The sequence below is a fragment of the Tachysurus vachellii genome, chromosome 19, assembly GCF_030014155.1.
Source record: "Tachysurus vachellii isolate PV-2020 chromosome 19, HZAU_Pvac_v1, whole genome shotgun sequence".
Lineage (NCBI taxonomy): Eukaryota > Metazoa > Chordata > Actinopteri > Siluriformes > Bagridae > Tachysurus > Tachysurus vachellii.
In genome coordinates, this window is record NC_083478.1 from 19,867,967 (window position 1) to 19,880,466 (window position 12,500).

Below are 12,500 nucleotides of genomic sequence, written 5' to 3' on the forward strand. Positions count from 1 at the left end.
AGACACACCATACACATTCCACACCCCTTCCTCACACACTCCACCGAACAGAAATAACGACGTTTCTCGTACGTCACTTTCTCAAGATGTAGCTGTGCAGCTGCCGGATAAAAAATCCATCATCATGTACGTGACGTCTCTGTTCGCCGAGCTGCCCAACGACGTCACCATGGACGACATCCGAGAAGTTGAGACCCTGCCCAGGAAGTACAAAGTGGAGGAGGACCATCCTGTTAGCACTCAGGTGAAGCACAGAATAATCACAATCTCATCCTTTACTCCACCATCCAGTTCATTCATCATCAGCACATCATCGAACGTTGTGTCAGTTCTCATTCAGTACGTCCACACGGGCTAACAAACCCAACGTGAACGCTGTCTGGCTTTCCAAATTAAAGTAATTGAACTTTCGAGGGGAGGAAGTGTGCAGGAAGGGTTACAGAGACCGAGCGAGAACAAAGACGACTTTGTTACTCCTCACTGAATAAATTCACTAACCTGTAAATGCCAACAGTGAACAGGCTCCTGAGTGGCGCGATCCATTTCTTCATAAATACATTCACTCTGTTCATTCAGCTGTTAAACGCTTTTATCTGAACATCTGGATATTAATCAATAAACATAAAGTAGTTTCTATAGTAACAACTCGTTTACACGGACGAATAAAACGGACGGTTCACAGCAAGTTTTGTGCTTTTTTTTTTTTTTTTACGTAAATACGTCAGCCTTAAAGTTATCTATAAGCTGCCGTGCTCCAAAACGGATGACGTCGTTTGGCACTCGAGCTTCTCATCTGGTTTTCTGTCCAATCAAACGCTCTCGAGAGTCTGAAGGGTCCCGCCCACTGCGATACGTTCTGCCCCGACTTCCGGTTTCAGTGACGATTGTCGCTTCACTAGAAACTTTAATAATAATAAAAATAATAATAAAAGTGAAAACATTTATAATTGATGAAGTTGTAAATAAATATTTAAATAGTTTCTGTCAGAATTTGCCAGCAGTAATGTTGCATTCATAAATTGTTAGAAATCATTTTTTATTTTTTTAATAAAATTAAAATTAAAAGTTTTTAAAAATCAAAAATATTTCTAACAATTTTTGAATGCAGTACAGCAATGTCGCATTCAAAAATTGTTAAAAATATTTTTTTATTTTTAATAAAATGTAATTTTAATTTTATTTTAAAAAAAATAAAATTCGAATTTTAAATAAAATTAAATTTTTTTAAAAATTAATTTCAGCTCTTTCTAGGCAGTAGTGTTTTAATTAATAGTGTGTATTTTTTTTATATTTAAATAATTTTTCTTTTTTTTTCATAAAAATATGTAAACTTCAGAAAGAAAAAATAAAAATGGTTCACATTTTACAATAAAAAAAAATTACTAGAAAATATTTGACCACTTCTTTGCTGTAGTGTTTCACTGGGGGAAAAAAAACTAAATAATAATACATTTGTTAATTATTAATAAGAATATGTATTTTTATTTATTGTTATTTTATAAATTGAAATTTGAATTATATAGAACTTTAAACCATGGAAAAAAATTCAATGTAAAAAAAATAAGTTCAACATTTTAACATCATTATAATTTTTATAAATAAAATTCTTTCCGATAATAAAAGATATTAATCTTTCTGGTTCATCAGAACAGGAAAGAGAAGTCAGAGTGGTGTAAGTCTGGCTCTTTTAGTGTTTAGAGAACTGCCCCTGTGGTGTAGATGTGACTCAGAACCTACCCCTTCCACAGCACTCAGTTCTCGCGCTGCACTCGCTTTCACTCTTTTTCCGCTGGCGAGACTGAGTCATCATTTTCACTCTGTCCACTCGAGTGCAGCCGACCAAACACACACACCGACACACACACACACACTGTACAATTCTAAGGAAAGTTATGAAAAGTCTTTCTCTGCTCAGCCCACACACCCGATCAACATTCGGCTCTCAGTATTGCACTTTTATTGTGTGTGTGTGCGTGTGTGTGTGTGTGTGTGTGTGTTTGTGTGTGTGGAGAGAATCTGGCATATGTTTGCCATTTAGAAGGTTGTGTATTACCAAACCTCAGCTATTTTAACCCAGTGTGTTTAGTTGTAGCCACACACACACACACACACACACACACACACAAAGTTTCTCATGCCCATCTCCTAATTTAACTTTTAACTTTCCACATGTACATACTTTCTCTCACACACACACACACACACACACACAATTTATGCTTTTTGCTTACTTGCTCGCTCTTTCTCTCTCTCTTCCTCTCACTCTCTCTTTCTCTCGCTCACACACACAAATAATTCTTGCTTACTTGATTCCCCCCCCACTCTCTTTCTTTCTCTCTCGCTCTTACACACACATACACATTGTCTAGCTGAGTGTGTGGGTTTGTGCTCAGTTTGTCAGTGCATATTTTGATTCAGTGACTTTTCCAGTGAAGGTCATTCTGCACAAATCTGCACTGATCAACCAGACTTTATTTAAAGCTGTGAACTGGAGCGATTATTGCATTGTGGAGTTTTTATGTTTTGTGTGTGTGTGTGTGTGTGTGTGTATACGTGTGTGTGTGTGTTTGTTTGTATACGTGTGTGTGTATACATGTGTGTGTTTGTGTGTATGTGTGTTTGTGTGTATATGTGTTTGTGTGTATGTGTATGTGTGTGTGTGTTTTCTCCTAAAGTGGCCAAAAATAACAAACCAAATACAGAAACCAGATATTTAAGTTGATAATGTAATGATTTTTTTTTTTTATAATTTTTTTCATTCAGCACATTTGCAGCAATTTATAATTTATTCTACAAAACAAAATCAACATGTTGTACGTTGAAATCAGTAATTTGACATAAGAAAATAAATTATTGTCTTTTATTGTTGCTTTTTGTATTTTTTTTATCATTTACTAATAGTTTGTTTTTTTATGTTAATTGCAGTTATTTTTGTTATTTTATGTGGGTCATTTCACAACACAAGTTTTAGTTATTGCTAATTATTTATTATAGATTATTTGTTTATTTATTTTGTTTTGTTTTTAATTTAATTATTATTATTATTTTTTTGCTTGATTTAATTTTTCTCTATTTTTATTACACGTAATTGCAAAAAATCGTTTGCACCTTTCCTGTTGTTCTTTTTTTATTTTTGCTTTTTTTTTGTTGCATATATTTTTGAACAAATATATTATATATTTTTTTTTTTGTTTTATAATTACATTTTAACTACTATATTATGAATGGTAGTATTCTGGTAAAATTGCAGAATATTTAAAAAACAAAAAATAACAACAACAACAAAAAAAAAAATAATAATAATGTTTTTACCAAATGCATTTTTGTCGACTTTCTCTGCTCATAAATAACGCTTTGTTTTTTAGTTTAGCCGTGGACTCGGTCCCCGAGTTTTTTAGTTTAGCCGTGGACTCGGTGTTTTTTAGTTTAGCCGTGGACTCGTCCCCGTGGCAGCTGTGTACACTCTAGTCTAGGTGTTAAAACTCTCACGCTAGAAAGATGACTCCTTAACGAATGCCAGTAAATTTCAGTATGACTTTAAGCTTCATGTTGCTGGATCATCTGGATCATCTGCGTTTTAACGCTCTAACTACTTTCCCATTGACTTCTTCTATCTAACATCAACATTATTATTTTGCAGATTTGTTGGGTGCGGTGTTGTGTTTTAGTAGGGCACGGTTTGGGAGTGTCTGTTACAAAAAAACACCTCGCTTTAGAATGAAACACAGTGGTATTTCCTCCATGAAGAAAAACCTGCTTCTGTTACAATTACACAAACACACACACACACACACACACACACTTTCTCTTGACATTTCCAATGCTGGTATTTAGTCCTGTTTGGAAATGTCAGGTGTTTTATGGGTGAATGTGTATATATTTAGTTTTTTTCCTTGATAATGAATCCAGCTAAGAGCTTAACAATGCATGCTAGTTGAATTGCAGTGACTAGCAAGACCAGATTTACCAGCAAGGATTTGCTAGTAACTCTAGTATAATTAACATCTAACCAGTAAACACCACCCAAAACCAGCATGGTATTAAAAATGAACCCACCCAGAATTCTCTCTCCATAGGCTTCCAAAAAAAACCCCCTGTCTTTCTATATAAACCTCCTTGTTCTTGACGGACTATTTGCACCGTCTTCTCGTCCACCTCTTCTCCAGGGATTGGCTGGAGCACCGGAGGAGGTGGGCAGATCGCCGGCCGAGATCCCAAGCACGGACAGGGATACGGACATGGAAGCAGGGACGGAGATGGACCTGGAATCCTACCAGGTCACGCTGGAGGAGGTGCTCACGTGGCTGCTGTCTGCCGAGGACGCGTTGCAGATCCAGGACGAGGTTTCTGATGACGTGGAGGAAGTTAAGGATCAGTTCCATACGCATGAGGTACTGAAGTTTTATTCTGAACATTATGTCGCGTAATCGACATTTTTCTTTATGAAGCATCGGATCAATCTCGAGGCCTCTTGACTTTTTTTTTTTTTTTTCAATTGCTAAGAGTAAATTTAACCTGGAAGGGATGCTGGCTTCATAGGGCAGTAGATCATTTCACTGCGATGCTGCACAATTGCACCTTCAGATGCTGTAATAATAAAGACCATCCCAAGACTCATCCCAGAAAAGATGGTTCTTTCAACACAGGGTTCTGTTTGTCTGATTTATAATCTCACTATCTGATGGGTTTCCTTTACAATCTGTTACTATAAAGTTCTTCCTTGCCCCTGTTGCCTCAGGCTTGCTTGCTGGTTATTAACACTCGATCTAATATTCCAACAATCCTGAGAACCTGCCGAAAACAGTCAAGTTTGGGAAGATAAGGAGAAGTCACCGTGTCCCTGTTCAGACTGCAAACACCACCTTTCTACTCCAAAAGGAATTTGTAGCCTCCTTTGGTCCCTCCTACTGTCAGAGTACACGGTCACAACATGCAAGGAATGTCAGGAATTCTGTGGAGTGAGGCAGTTCTAAACTCCCAAACATCGAAACATACAGTGATGGATGTAGGGGTTGGGAGTGTAGGGAAGGTGTCCTGACAGTGGGGTTGTAATGAGGTTAGGGGTAGGTTTGCATTCCTAATGGTAAAGGTGGAGGCTTATGGGACAAAAACAAGTCAAATAAACAGAGATGTGCTAATGCTCTCAGGAATGGGCTTTTCTAGAGTGCTAGAGGACGAGGATTTGACACATCTCACTCCCATTCTGGTGCTTGTTACACTTTTGATGCACCTGAACCAATAAAAATCTTGATTTATCTTCACCGACCAATTGTACGTTCCCCAAAACTGTATGGTCTTTTGTATCTGATCAAGGCAACCTTTTCCTAAGGGGCTTTTTACACCTGGTCACTTCACACGTTTTCTGTGATCCGATAGCTATCCGACGGTAAAAAGACCAGGTCTAAATGCCCTCCGAAACGTTTCATAGACGGATATAAATCCGATGGTTCAAACCCCTTCAGGAGGTGGTCTGGGACGCGTTTCAGATGAAACTGGACAGGTGTAAATGAATGTGGTTGTTCAAGCCACATACGTCAGCGCTAAACTCCTCCCAAACGGAAGTAAGTTCACAAGTGATCGCAAATGGAACACTCTAGATACGATTATTGTATAAAATATTATATGTCACATCCAGCGTTTAGTTTCTCTTTTTGTTTTTCTGTCCAAATTTCTTCACAGTATGTTTTTAGTTTCGACCGTAGGAAGCAGTCATGTGGAAGTAGATCGACCCCCCTCGCTCGAGCGCTAAGGGTTTATTTGTTCCACAAGCGAGTTTGTTTATTGTGTTCTCACTTCACTGGTCTGTTTCTACCCCAGAGGTCCATTCAAATGGAATAAATGGGCCTGTGTATGGTGAAAGATCCCTTAGTGTCGTGTCTGCAACCAAAAACAAACCAAAAAAAAAGTTTAGTTCCTGTGAGTTTTGAGCTGGAGGAAATGAGAACCTTTAGTTGTGGAAGTCGACAGATTTCTGGTATCTGGTGCAGCTTTTGCTTTTTCATACCGTTCTCTGTTCTCGAAGTTACACAAAGAAACAATATTACAGCTGATGAAGGGGATGATAAGGGTTTTCTTTTGAATCCTTTTGCCTACAAGAACTCCCTCCGTGTCTATCTCTCTCTCTCTCTCTCTCTCTCTGTCTCTCTCTCTCTCTGTCTCTCTGTGTCTCTCTCTGTCTCTCTGTGTCTATCTCTCTCTCTCTCTCTCTCTCTGTCTCTCTCTCTCTCTCTCTCTGTCTCTCTCTCTCTCTCTCTCTCTGTCTCTGTCTCTGTCTCTCTCTCTCTCTCTCTCTCTCTCTCTCTCTCTCTCTCTCTCTCTCTCTCTCTCTCTCTCTCTGTCTCTCTCTCTGTTTCTGTTTCTCTGTCCCTCCCTCTCTGTTGCTGTCGCTCTCTCTGTCTCTCTCTCTTGTTTTCTAAGTGTGTGTTATCTCTCTCTCTCTCTCTCTCTCTCTCTCTCTCTCTCTCTCTCTCTCTCTCTCTCTGTCTCTCTCTCTGTCTCTCTCTCTCTGTCTCTCTCTCTGTCTCTCTCTCTGTCTCTGTCTGTCTCTCTCTCTCTCTGTCTCTCTCTGTCTGTCTCTCTCTCTCTGTCTCTCTCTCTGTCTCTCTCTCTGTCTCTGTCTGTCTCTCTCTCTGTCTGTCTCTCTCTCTCTGTCTCTCTCTCTGCCTCTCTCTCTCTGCCTCTCTCTCTCTGTCTCTCTCTCTCTGTCTCTCTCTCTCTCTCTCTCTCTCTCTCTCTCTCTCTCTCTCTCTCTCTCTCTCTCTCTCATTTTCTGAGTGTGTGTGTTATCTGTCACGGTCGTCTGGCTCCCAGCGATCCGCCCTCACCGTGTTTTGTTCTGAGGTTGCCATGGCTGTTCTGGGGTGAAGTGACCCAGAGCTCAGCCACAGGCAGTGAACACAAGTATTTAAGCGCTCAATCACTCCAGCAGCTAGCTCGGTTTTCACGGAAGGCGAACACAGCAGGCTATTTTAAATTTAGCAGGGTGTGTCTAAATCCGCCAGTTTACAGAGACAGGAAAGTTGGACAGGATAAACAAAACTATTCAGTCTGCAAAACTTTTATTCATTTGAAGAATCAAATTGACCAAATTTTCACTAATCGCTGAGGTGATGTTATTGGTGTTTTTGTATATCATTGTTTCATAAGTTCTATGCATCAGCTCACGACACCAATCTCTAATTAAGACTGAGGCCTTGTTTTTAGGTTTAAATTGAATTCAAAAATAGCCACTAGCAGGGGATATTATCTGATCTGGCAACCCTGACAAGCCATGCAGTTCATTTTTTCCATTCGCAAAATATTTTTAGTCACATTTCCTACATAAAACGAAGTTACTGATTATAATTGTTAAGTTGGAAGTGGACAAAAATCTGTTCTGACGTAGCTAGCTAACAGTTTGCTCCAAGGTTCTACTATGTTTACTGTTGATGTCGTAAGCAGGTCGACTAGACGTCACTTGCTGAACTCGGGACCTTCTTGACGTAGACTCAGAATTCCGAGTCGAGTGGGAATTGTTTAGTTTTTCTGGAAATTCCAAGCTACACGTTGTTGTACGTTTGTATTTCTTCACTTTATAACTCCTGTAGAATTTTAGCCATCGAGCATCGTGGACGATTTCTTTAGTCTCATGCAACATGAATCGCATCAGGACTCGGAATTTGGTGCCTCGATAGAGATCAAAGATCAAAGATATCTAAAAGCAGCATTGCGCTCATACGGCACGTTCTGCGATAGCGATCGTCAAGCTGCTTTTTTTTCTGCCTGGTGCTGATGGTATCTTTAAGCTCAGGCTTTTAGTGGAAATCGAATAGCTCGGATTAGGTGGAAGTTTTACACCGGTCTAGGAAAGAGCTTACGGACACCACGCCGGCTGGTAGTGTTAATCTCGTCAGACGAGACGGGACGAAATATGTTCGTCAACAACCTTTTTTTTCATGACTAAGACGAGACGATGACGAGACTGCACCACTGTCCAAAAACGCTGACTAAGACTAAATTAACATGCGTTATTGTTGAAGAAAAAGACGAGACGAAAATGTTTTGTATAAAATAAAAACTAAGATAAAATCTCTCTTCATTTTCGTCTACAATCGTCTCTGCTTTTTCATCAGCTGTTACGCCTTTAAAATATTCACAACGAGTTCGCGGCTTCGCGCTGTTTAGTGTGTGCGTAGAAACAATTTGTCCACACGCTGCTCAAAAAAAAAGTCCTGAGCGCAAGTCCACCCCTGGTCTAGTCAGGCTTTTTGTGTTAAATTATATTTCCTGTCTCTGCTCAGGCTCTTTTATTGTACATGACAGCTTATGTCCCGATGACCGGTCTTTGCATTACGATTAAAAGCAGTATCAATAAAGTAAAAAATGTGATGTGCGGTCAAGTTCGAGTGAAACATCTGTGAAACACTTTTTTACTGAAATGTTTATCAGTAATAATCTCAGTAATAATGTGTTAAAAAAAGACTACAATTGTTTGACTAAAACTAGACTAAAATTAAAAGACTTTTAGTCGACTAAAACTTGACTAACAAAAAAAGATACGTGAATGACTAAATATGACTAAAACTAACAAGGACATTTGGCACAAGATTAAGACTAAGTTAAAAATAGGTGACGACATTAACACTACCGGCTGGATATCAGACTCTTCTACAGATCTTCTGAAGATTATCGGAACGAGAGGAGATTTTATCAGTTCATGTGTAGGTATAGATACGCGTGTGTCTGTGGTAGGATTATGGAAAAGTATGTAGGAATTTGGACGTAAATTACAGTTTGAAGTAGGGTGTAGTCAACAAAGCGCAGATTTAATGACTACCACGTGTGACACTTTAACAGCTCTCTGAATTAGAGGTCTAGTTACCGAAGAATTTCAGCTACAAGAACACAGCGGGTCGGATTCTGTGCCCCGATGTCATTTAAATCCGTTAAACAGTAAAATATTTCGCATTTTTAGCAACGTTTATTCTTTCTTTATTTAACCAGGTGAGTCAGTTGAGAACCAGTTCTCGTTTACAATGACGACCTGACAAAGAGGGAACAAAAAAACAAATACAATACACAAACACAGCTATAAACAATGACATGTAAAAACAAACAAAAACTAAAAACAAGTACAGTGATCGTGAGTTAGGCCGCGTTCACACTGCGAGTCTTAACGCTCGATTCGGATATTTTGCTCAGATCTGATTTTTTTTGTTTGGCTGTTCACATTACCTTTTAAAATGTGGCCTATATCAGATACCAGTGTGAACTGTTTGCTGTTTCGAACTGACCCGCATGCGCAAACGAACAATAACAATGACGTCACACGCAGCACGCCGTTGCGCTAAAGTTGGCGAGGTTATGGAGGAAGTAAGCATTTTCACTTTTCTTTCTAAATGTTTGTGTAATGGCAGCACAGAGACGCAGTGTTTTGAATCCATTTTGTTATTGAATCCAGTGTTATTTGATCCATTTTGTAGGCGTAGTCACGTTTGTGTGCGAACTCGCCGGCGCATAATTGTGACGAATGTCGATGTAGATTGACGTAAAAGGCGCATCAAATCCGCCTCGGTTGTTCACACTGCGGCCACATTGGAAAAAAATCAGATTTGGGTCTGATTCAGGACCACATATGGAAGTGGTCTGAATCTGATTTGAAAAAATCAGATCTGGTGTAGATTTGAGTGTTCACACTACACCTGAAGAAGTCTGACCTGGTCACTTGACCCCAAAAAAATCAGATTTGGGCCACTTTTACCTGCAGTGTGAACGGGGCCTTAGTGACTGAATTGAATATTTAAAGGAAGAAAGCGATATAAATGAACTAAGCTTAAGAGACATGTGATTCCAATCATATGCAGCAGAAAACTGAAAAGAGCATCGACCAAAAGGACGTACGGACTTTAGGAACGCAGAAATTAAAGAATCGACTAGAGCGCAGATTACGACTTTTTGAAGCGGACCTACTGTATAAACTACGTCACCATAATCCGATATTGGAAGCACTGTCGTTTTGACCAAAAGTTGTTTAGAAGAATGGGTATAAGAAGATTTATTACGATAAAGAAAAACCAATGCGAGATTTAACCTTTCTGACCAGTACATTTATGTGAGTATCAAAGCATTTAGCATTGACTTACAATATGCAAGGAATAAAACAAAATGTTCGACGACGTGCAACGACGGAACATCTCGAAGAGTTTTTATCTATTTATTGATGGACGAAGTGGGGGGGCACGGTGGCTTAGTGGTTAGCACGTTCGCCTCACACCTCCAGGGTTGGGGGTTCGATTCCCGCCTCCGCCTTGCCTCAGGGGTTTCCTCCGGGTACTCCGGTTTCCTCCCCCGGTCCAAAGACATGCATGGTAGGTTGATTGGCATCTCTGGAAAATTGTCCATAGTGTGTGATTGCGTGAGTGAATGAGAGTGTGTGTGTGTGCCCTGTGATGGGTTGGCACTCCGTCCAGGGTGTATCCTGCCTTGATGCCCGATGAGATAGGCACAGGCTCCCCGTGACCCGAGGTAGTTCGGATAGGCGGTAGAAAATGAATGAATGAATGAATGATGGACGAAGTGGATTTTTATCCATTTATAGTTACAGTTAAAGTTGTTAGCTACGAGGGTTACTGAGAAACCGCACATCGTAACCGTCTCCCTCAGTGGTGAAGACTTTCCTGTGGAGGAAAACCTACTGACTGTCCAAGCTCTGACACCGGAGACTCCTTCCTTCCTTCCTTCCTTCCTTCAAAACGTCAAATAATCTTTAAATCTCCTTACAGAAGGTTTTACAATTTCACCAATTCTACATTATTCTTTAAATAATTCGTTTTAAATACATGGAGCATTTGTTGTATTCATACCGTATGTCCCTGTGAACGAAGCGGTTGCTATAGAAACGATAGCATGTTAATATAAATCTGGGATTGTGTTGATGTTAATGTGACATGTTTTATTTTTTTTCTCTCTCTCAGGAGTTCATGATGGAGCTGACGGCGCACCAGAGCAGCGTGGGTAACGTGCTGCAGGTGGGAAACCAGCTGATTTCTCAGGGCAGCCTGAGTGAGGAGGAAGAGGACGAGATCCGTGAGCAGATGACTCTGCTGAACTCGCGCTGGGAGGCCCTTCGTGTCAACAGTATGGACCGCCAGGCCAGGTGATTGCGCACACACACACACACAAGCGCATACACACACACACACTCAGTTCTAGTACATGTATCTGTTTCGTGCTCCAATTATTTGTATAACATGAAACTGTTTTTATTATTGTTTCAGACTTCATGAAGTTCTCATGGACCTCCAGCATCAGCAGCTCCAGCAGCTTTCTGATTGGCTGAAGGAGACAGAGGGGCGGATCCGTAAAATGGAAACAGAGCCCATGGCGGGAGGCATGCCGGGATACCTGGCTCAGATTGAGCAGCACAGAGTAAGTGAGCTCTCTGGACGTCTTGCAACCTCTGAGCCTCACAAGCAGTTAGTGTCTTAATGACAGAGGAACGTTTAGACGTATCTCGTGATTGGAGAGTGGAGATAAATGTTTGGGTCATGTTGGAAGTAAGAGGGGTTCGGGTGACCTCCTCCTTCTTGACCTTTGTGTTTGTGTTTGGTTTCAGACTCTGCAGAGCGACCTGGAGGCTGAGCAGGTCAAGGTGAACTCTTTGACTCACATGGTGGTGGTGGTAGACGAGAACAGCGGGGAGAGCGCCACCGCTGCTCTGGAGGAGAAACTTCAGGTATGGACACATCAACCAAGTGACGGAGAGAGGGACGGAGAGAGGGACGGAGAGACGGACAGAGAGAGAGACAGAGAGTGTGTGTGTGTGTGTAATAGAGATAGGACTGTGTGTATGAGAGAATTTGAGAGAGAGGATTGAGTCTGTGTGTCAGAGAGGGAGAGAGAATCATTGACATTCGTCAAAATTGAATGTAGCTATAAACGGATAAAAAGTACAAAGTGTCATTAAACAAAAAAAGGGTCTTGGCGTCAGATGAAAACAAAACTTGTGCTGTTATGTGATTAAAACCCACTCCTGTGATTGTTACCCTGACGTCACACCACACGGTGATCTTCCCCCCTTTCCATTTTGTGATGTATTGTGTGTCTAACGTCCGAGCGCAGCAGCTCCGCTCTTTCGAGGAGGTGTTTAATACGACATGCCGTCGTTCACTCTGCGGCTCGTAATGACACACGGCGCTCTTTGAACCTTAATGCCTGTGTTTGTCTGCCGAAGCTCGCTGAGGATTACAGCTTTAAGAGCTGACGGCTGTTTATAGATGATGCTTATAGATATTTGCAGCTACTTAGAGCTTCTTATAGTGACTAATAGCTGCTTATAGCCATTTATAGCTGCACATAGATGCTTATAGCTACATAGATCTATTTATACCTACTCCTAGATGTTTGTAGATGCTTCTAGCTACTTTTCACTGCTTCTAGCTACTTGGAGCTACTTAAAGCTACTTATAGCTGCTTATAGCCACTCATAGATGTTTATAGCTACTTAGAGCTACTTAGACCTA

At 40.5% G+C, this 12,500-nt stretch overlaps 1 protein-coding gene across 9 annotated transcripts in view; it reads left to right on the forward strand.

Annotated features, from left to right (window-relative positions):
* LOC132862616 (utrophin-like) overlaps positions 1–12,500 on the forward strand; it is a 181,667-nt gene that overhangs the window by 26,575 nt on the left and 142,592 nt on the right. For all 9 annotated transcript variants that reach the window (XM_060894720.1, XM_060894710.1, XM_060894718.1 and 6 more), the window contains 5 exons: positions 87–244; positions 4,167–4,391; positions 10,953–11,134; positions 11,256–11,406; positions 11,594–11,713. In XM_060894720.1, coding sequence (XP_060750703.1) covers positions 87–244; positions 4,167–4,391; positions 10,953–11,134; positions 11,256–11,406; positions 11,594–11,713 — 836 coding nt within the window. The remainder of the gene's footprint in view (positions 1–86; positions 245–4,166; positions 4,392–10,952; positions 11,135–11,255; positions 11,407–11,593; positions 11,714–12,500) is intronic.